The following is a 7,953-nucleotide window of genomic DNA, read 5'->3' on the forward strand; positions in this document are numbered from 1 at the left end:
GGCCAACTCTGCCTCCGCTTATGCTAGGGTCACATTTCCAAGCCGGGGCCCGGCCGGGCTGTTTGCGAAAACGAAAAATAAAAAGTGCATATCAAGAAAATACACCTTTTATGGTCAGGAGTCATTTTTCACGTTTTGTGTCTTTCTTTTGTCTTTTATATCATATTTTTCGTTCCCGCAAGCTGCCCGATCGGGCCCTGCTTTGGAAATGTGACTCTAGCATTAGCAGTGATGTTCACGGCGTTAAAAACACGACGTGTACTTAAAGTTCTTGTTTGATCGATATCCTTTTTTGAGGACTACGGATGCGACCCTTGGATTGCGGTCAGAAATGCGACGTGACGTAATGTTTTCTGTGTATGGGTCATGCAGTCGGTTCGTTGTTGCAGTGATGAAAAGGTTTGCTCTTTTGAAGACCAGGTTCTTCTCTATCATGCTCTGAAAAGGCCTAAACTGCGTACCGGACATCTTTAACTACGACATTTTTCTGATAGCTGCCTCCATGGAAACTTTTGTCCTCGGATAAAATGGTTCTATATATGGCAAGAATTAGCGGATCAAACTGTTATTGTCACTGCGCATGCGCATTGATCTAAATTAAGGGTACGTCGGTCTGTTCTTAGTCGACTTGTCCTCAGGCTTTGAAAGACAATACCCATTATCCAATCAAGATATTTTCTTACTTTGTATGTCGATCTCATATCGACATAGTCATAATTTATGTTTCTTCGTCCTGGTGACGTGTATGCACTCTTCCTGGGAATGTCCATTGATCCCGCTCGATGGTGATGCAAATACACTAAAACTGCATGCAAACATGTCCAGGGCAATACCAAAACATGGGATCGTTCCATCCCTGTGAAGCGTACAGGGAGTGTGGGGACGCCTCTAGCTAGATCGTCAATGAATGCTCATTGGAAAAAATGAAAGAGGGCAGTAACTCTGATTCACACTGCTTTTATTTAAACAACCGCACTAGACCGTTACACCCCCTTTCCTAATCTACCATTTTGAATTTTTACAACATTATTACCAGTGTCAATTCAAATTGGACATAAAATAACAACGTTAATGGCCCACTTTTCTAACTGTTACAGGTGCAATAACACCAGGCCAGTGACCTATGACTGCTTTACCTTACATTAACGCATGACTTGTGACCTATAACCATTTCACAAAAAAACCTGGGCAAAGGTAGGTCATTGACCTATTGAAATCTTCTCACCCCGACGTCTGTATATGCGGCCATTGACCCAAAGAATGCAAAATGCAATTGTTTACACACAGACACAAAGTGCGCCGTAGGCTGTTGTTTGCGCCTTTGCTCGTGGGACAGTTGTGCACAAGTCCTGCCATGAACATAAAGCTGTCTTGTGATGGAAAAGGCTTGCCGGCGGTTGGTTCTGTCAGTGTCGTTCCTACGACGAATGTGACCGTCGCATAAGTGTTTGAGTGTGTGAGTGCTCCCTATGAACTGTACCTCAGGATTCTGTCTGTCTGACTGACTAAGCCTGTCTGACTAAGTTACAAGCAATAATTATCCATCCACACTTTAATGTGTTCAAAACCCCAGATACGAACTTATAAAGGCATAAGCTTTGTAACATTTTTCCCCTTTTATTATTCACCTAGTACACCTGTACAACAGGTACCATGATGATACAAATTGTGTTTTTTATTCTAAAAAATCTTAATGAGAACATTACTCTTAAATATTAAGAGCAAAACGTCTATACCGAGATTCAGTCCTCATAATGTTACGCACGGTAGTGAGGGAAGGCACTGGAACGGTTCAAAGAAACTGGGGAAACCGGGAAAATGAAAGAAGGCGCCGACGGCAGGCAACCAAGCAAACACCGGGAAATGAACTCTGAACTGTTCTTTTGACCTATTTTTTTTAATGCACTTTTTGTTTTGTAGTTTTTGTCTACGCAGTATGTGACCTAGTCTGACTGACAGTAGTGACAGTATCAGAACCCCATTTCAAACAAAAACGCCCAAACGATATACACACAGGCGTCAAATTGACATAGTGACCCACATCCAGAATAAGTGTTTAAGAAGCTACTTCGCGTTGTAACCATGAACCATGTCGTATAAGCCTAGAAGAGTTTGCATAGAGTAGAAGGGTGCGCAATCAACCTAGAGCATCAAACAAAGTGCGAATGCGCAGAATACTCTGACAAGTCCTATGATGTATGAACGAAAGCAACACGCCTGTTGTCATTGTTGCTCAACAAGCGCGCGCGATGTGGTTGTTTCACCTCATGATCAAGTAAAGGTGAGTGTGTAGATCTGCTTGGTACAGTAGATGGTTATGGAGTCCATTCCACCGCCTTCTTTTTGGGACCACACCGCTTCCCGACACTCCCCGGCGACGACTTCCACCTTATAGCCAAGCTTCTCAAAGTGATGATCGAAGAAACTCAGCGTCTTCTCCCTCTCCTTCTCCGACATCTCTCCCATGGATATCTCTGGCTGGGGACACTTGTGGTCCTTGTGACCCTCGTCTTGCTGGAAGGCGTAGGGCTTGTAGTAGTTGCCGAGAGTCTCGCCCGTACTTCCCGTCAGGAACACGGACTCCCAGCTCGGCTCCTGGTCGAACTGGAGAACCACGCGGCTCGTCCTGCGCAGGGTGTCCGCAAACTTCTTCAGGAGCAGGTCGGCGACCTCGTCGGCCTTCTCCTGGGCGGCGGGGCACTGCTCGGCCCACCTGGCGACCTCCTCCTCCTCGTGGATCGACCTGTGGCGTCGGAGGATGTCGGCGAGGGGTTTGATCCCGTAGTAGAGCGCCTCATGGTAGACGTCTTTGACCTGGGAAGGAACAGCGGGACTTATTGAACTTTCCGGTCTCACTTTATCGATAACGATTAATAATAACGTTGAAATTATGAAATCCACCCAACTGAGTTAGCGAAGATTTACATTGCGTAGCGTTACCTTTGTCCTTTATCGGCGCCTACATCCCAACGAGTATCCAACGCCATAGACCCACCCCCCAAGTATCACCACGGCTATGTCTTTTTCTCACCTTGTCTAGAGGAGGCAGCCTGCTGCTGTTGCGCAGGAAGTTCAGGATGTGGCCGAAGTTGCTGCCGTCTCGTTCGATGAAGTAGCGATCGTCTTTGTCCTTCACAACAATATGGCGGCCGCTGAACATGGCCGCCAGCATGGACTCCTCGTACTTGCGCAGTACCGGCAGGGTGCTGGTGTAGTGAGTGCCGCCAACGTTCAGGGGCACGATGAAGTGAAACTGTAAAAACACAATCGCACATCTTACTTTTATTGTCTTGTATCTGGTGCTTAAGTTAACAACTTGAGCTCTGGCTGCAAGGCAAGAGGCAGACCCAGACGACGCTGAATAGACAGCATAAAAGACTACTAGTACCTACGAGAACACGACATGGCAGAATTCCACCTTGTGACTGAAATAAAAGTTACCACAACACGAAACGGTACAAGCGAAAGAAAAAAAGGAAATAAGTTACATTTTGGCTCGCTCCTAAGGCGTTGCCAAAAGTTTCAGGCTCTAGGCCCATATCGAGCCATTTAAACTGAGATGCAGAAAGAAATGGACTACATAGAGGAACGAACATGTTTTGAAAATGTAATGTCCTTTACATACCTAGTAACTAATTGAATACTAAGAGTCTCTTCTGGGCTCCTAATGCTACGGTTCCATTTGCGCCGGCCGGCACCGGTAGGGCTTGTAGTCCCGAAGGGGTACCTCTCGGTGTTTTTACGATTAGTTTCGGCGCCTGATTTTTACCGGGTGCCGCTCAGAAAGAAAAAAAAACTCAGAAAAACAAATTACACCACTGGGAAAACAGTTCACGATAAGACGCGCCTCTAAAAGAAACTTTTAAAAAAGACACCGTGACCTAACCGTGAGAACATCGAGAGGTACCCCTCCGATTGCCGGTAGTCCACAGGGACAAATAGTAATTTATATGTTTGTTTATTTGCACATCAAGAAAATACATAATACGATAGACAATAGATAAAACAGGTGCTAGAGAAAGGAAAAAGCGTATATAGATTATACTAGGCCCTCCTCCTCAAAATTGAGTGCCTGCCAGGGCACCGGGACCCCTGCAGGGCAGTAAGAAGGAAACTTCAGAGCACGGCCGGGAATACGGGTACCGGCGTAGTTGGGACCGAAGCATAAGCGGTCACCCTGGGCGCTAAACGCCGCCATTCTGGCATCTTTAATAAGCAATGCCCTACTTGCCCTATTTGATCACTGTCTAGACGTCTGTTAAACTTTATTGGCACAACCAACAATCCCATTCCTGTCAATCATTAGTCATTCCATTCCACTTACACCTCACGATCCATATACCCGAAAAGAATCACAATAACTCCCTTATTTTCTAATGGAGTCACATTATGCATCTGGTAGTGTACTTAGTAACAGGTCCGCTGGCTTGTCCAGCAGTCTCCTCGAGCTCTCAGCTATTTAGACCCTAAACCTTGAACCCTGACTATGCAACACGTGATGCCCCGCCTAAACCCCGTAGGACCTACCGACGAAGCGTCCGCGTTATGTAGAGGCATGGTGAGAGCTTGTTCCCTCTGCTTAAGCGTGGGGGCGGTCCGAGATGCATGCATGTTGTCGACTTGAGGTTCGGCGTTCTTTTAGATAACTATGCCGGCAAGGCCGCACATATATAGGTCTTCAAACTCAATTCCTGGAAATCTGACCAGGTTTCCATGGATACCTTTGTTCTCGTCTGAGGTCGCACCATATATGGCAAGCTATTAGTGGATGTCCTTCGTCACAGGTCAATGAAGGTCCTTGCCCGAGATGTTTCTACAATACTTAACAAACGCTTCGGTGTTGATCTACAAAACGGCCATTCAATATTTTGCTGCGGTGTATTTGGGTTATTGACCTCTTTCACTCGGATTATTGAGCTCTTTCCACATACTCACTACCATAGGACCAGGTGTGTGTTGCCGGCTGCTGACCTAGAAACTCCCCTTCACCCTTAAAGCTGGTGAGCATATCAGGCATCCAGCTCAGGCTAGTTTATTATGGTCACCGTGACAGCTTACTACACTAAGCACAGTAGTGTACAAACACTGTAGGTTATAAGTAACGTTATAGCACTGGACCTTCTGTCCTTTACTTTAATAGTCGAATACCAGTCCATAAAGACAGTACGTAGCGTTACCCTTAAGCGTCGTCTACGAACGACCTTTGGCCACACTTTCATGGATTGAATCGAGGTCACCCCACTAGTATCTGTATAAACAAGGACATTATAAACTCAACCTTTCTATATACCCGGTATAACCGCCAGATCAGCGTAACACACCAGCTTGTTCTGAGGCGCGCGGCGCACCAGCAACGGGTCACTAGTTTATTACACCGACCGACCTAAATTTTGCACATCTGACTGTAAGCTATGTAGCAAAGAAGCTCGTATAGTATTTGGTTGCAACAAGTTCCACTCTACGACAGTTCTAGTAATAAGCATTACATTTGCGGAGCGAATGTGGGCGTTAAGAGTTCAGTGCTAACATGTTACTTAAACCTAAATGTTACTTAAACCTACGGTGTTTGTACACTACTGTGTAGTATATTAAAGTTGTAACGTTACATTAGATCGGGCCGGACGGCGCCCATGATTAACTAGACTCCCGACATGTTCACCAAGTGAAGGACGTCGATAACTTAGGAGTTTCCAAATCAGCAGACGGCAACACACACCTACTAGTCTTAAGTGAAAATGTTGAAAGAGCTAGGTCCGGGTGAATAGGGTCAATGACCCGAATACACCGCGGCAGCTGGCAGTAGACGACAGCCATTAAAGTTAGATGGCCGTCTTCTAGGTCAAGACAATGCTGAGGCGACTATCTTCGCTATAGGCGGAATGTTAGGTTTCCGGCCGGGCTATTGTGGTGTGACTATGGATGTAGGCGGCATAACTCCATAACCATGGATGGATGCTCATGATTTTGGTAGGTAAGTTACTGTTAGGAAGACAGAGGTCAGATTCGAACATGGGCATTCTCAGCCGGCACGCCATGCCGAGAGTTCTATGCAGTTTTCTTTTCCTTCCGCGAGAGAAAGTAGTCCGTTCCATCACTCCGGGCGTCAACACCCCTTACAAGAAAGCTTGTTGCGGGAGTATATCACCGTATATCATCTTGATTTGAAGTTACTTAAACTATTTCAGCTTTGTTTTCTACTCTATGATAGATTTCTAAACCGATGGTTTATTACTTTCTTGTCAGCAATACGACCCGAAATTAGGTTGTTTTCGTATGTTTTCTCCCCTTATCTTTATCCAGTTGTAGACTTCAAACCAACAGGAAATGTAGTGCGTGAAAAAGAGCAAACTTTCTAGTTTCTGGTGGTATATGACTTGAGATAGATTTCGAGGGCGTAATGCATTTCCCCCGAAATCGCACATGGTCATGTCATAATTTTGATTCCAGAATAGAACGCGCCCGGTTCGACCTTTTTTTGTAATTATCTACTATGGACAGATCATCGTTCCACAAGTCTTAAATTTATGACAAGAATCATGTTTAAGGGGGTCCCCCGTTTATGAATCCGAGTTTTATGTCAATATATCAACCCGAAGTCACATAAATCTAAGTTCAAAATTTATGATTAAGTACCATACCGTAACATTCATAAAAAGGCCGCCAAACAGACTTAACGTAGCTGTCAAAGTTGGATGAAATTTCATCTCGCTGCTCTGCAGAGAGAGATTCCTTAGCAACGCGTTGCTAAGGACCGCGGATCGATTCGAACTGCATAGAAAACCTGTTCGATTCGTGTTCTGTTAAGCACATGGCGTACCGGCTGTTCTGGCAGGTTCCTTCGGTACTGCAGTGGACCTTTTGCGTTTGTTGGTTTATTTGTTAAGGGAATAATTCGAGAGGCATTTGATGGATCGTGATAAAATTTAGTGGGTTGGTGGGGATCGGGAAAACGAAGGTCAAGTTTGATAATGAGCCTCCTAGAGGCTACCTATGTTACTGCAGCGGGAATGACCAGAATACACCGCGGCAGCTTGCAGTAGACGGCAGCCATTAAAGTTGAATGACCTTTTTCTGGGTCAAGACAGCTGAAGTGATTGATCTAAGGATTGTAGAAATCTCTTTAGTCATTGACCGTAACGCTTTAAAAGACACACTTGTCGATGCATATGTTAAGCTACGGTCACATAGGGGTTTTTATCCCCATCAAAATCGAGGTCTCAACAAGACCTACCCACATACATGAAGCAAATCCATCCATTCTTGAGCTATCGTGTACACACACACTCACACACACACACACACACACACACACACACACACACACGAACGCTGACGAAAACATAACCTTCTAGGCGAAGGTAATAAATCCTAAAATATACAGATGAAATATTCACACATATATTGTATTACCAACGTACATATAAAAATGAAAACGTATTTGAATTTGAATCTGCTGCCATGATCCATGAATGACCCAAACATAATTATGTCCCGCCATATTATCCATACATCTGGGTCTAACACCTGTTGATCTCCTGCTATCCGAGCTATAATTATAGTAATTATCTATCCCGACGGACGACTGAATACCTTGGATTCCAGAATTTTCTATAAACAAGCGCAGCCCTTGACTAAAATCTATTGCTTCACTTTCGTGCAAACCCAAGCGGTAATTAAGCAACATATATATACGTGTATATATATTCATTCATTTATACATATAAGAGCAGAGCTGGACTCGCCGCCCACGGCCGAGTCCATCGACGTTGAACTGAACGTCCGTCAGGATGACAAGAAGAAGATGGGATGATATATATAGATAAACAGGGAAGAGTAAAAACAGGAAGCAAAAGGCATATATATATATATATTTACTTATTCATAGATATACATACACTGATACATAACTTCCACTGCTCTTATTAAAGTAACTTCCACTGCTCTTATTAAAGA

At 44.6% G+C, this 7,953-nt stretch overlaps 1 protein-coding gene across 1 annotated transcript; it reads right to left on the reverse strand.

The window, feature by feature from the left end:
* Window positions 1–1,597: 1,597 nt before the first annotated feature.
* Window positions 1,598–4,895, reverse strand: LOC136432126 (BTB/POZ domain-containing protein KCTD7-like). Its single transcript, XM_066423138.1, has 3 exons — window positions 4,528–4,895; window positions 3,032–3,253; window positions 1,598–2,814 (listed from the first exon to the last, which is right to left on the reverse strand). Exons 1-3 carry the CDS (start codon window positions 4,609–4,611, stop codon window positions 2,272–2,274), a joined length of 849 nt encoding a protein of 282 aa, XP_066279235.1. The 5' UTR covers window positions 4,612–4,895; the 3' UTR covers window positions 1,598–2,271.
* Between the last annotated feature and the right edge of the window lie 3,058 nt (window positions 4,896–7,953).

This window comes from Branchiostoma lanceolatum, chromosome 4 (genome assembly GCF_035083965.1).
Source record: "Branchiostoma lanceolatum isolate klBraLanc5 chromosome 4, klBraLanc5.hap2, whole genome shotgun sequence".
Taxonomy (NCBI): Eukaryota; Metazoa; Chordata; class Leptocardii; order Amphioxiformes; family Branchiostomatidae; genus Branchiostoma; species Branchiostoma lanceolatum.

Coding starts and splice junctions, on each gene's coding strand:
- LOC136432126 (XM_066423138.1), bottom strand. CDS start 4,611: ATGCATGCATCTCGGACCGCCCCCACGCTTAAGCAGAGGGAACAAGCT. Junction 3,254..4,527: donor ATAACGCGGACGCTTCGTCG/GTAGGTCCTACG, acceptor GTGTTTTTACAG/TTTCACTTCATCGTGCCCCT. Junction 2,815..3,031: donor GGCTGCCTCCTCTAGACAAG/GTGAGAAAAAGA, acceptor GTTCCTTCCCAG/GTCAAAGACGTCTACCATGA.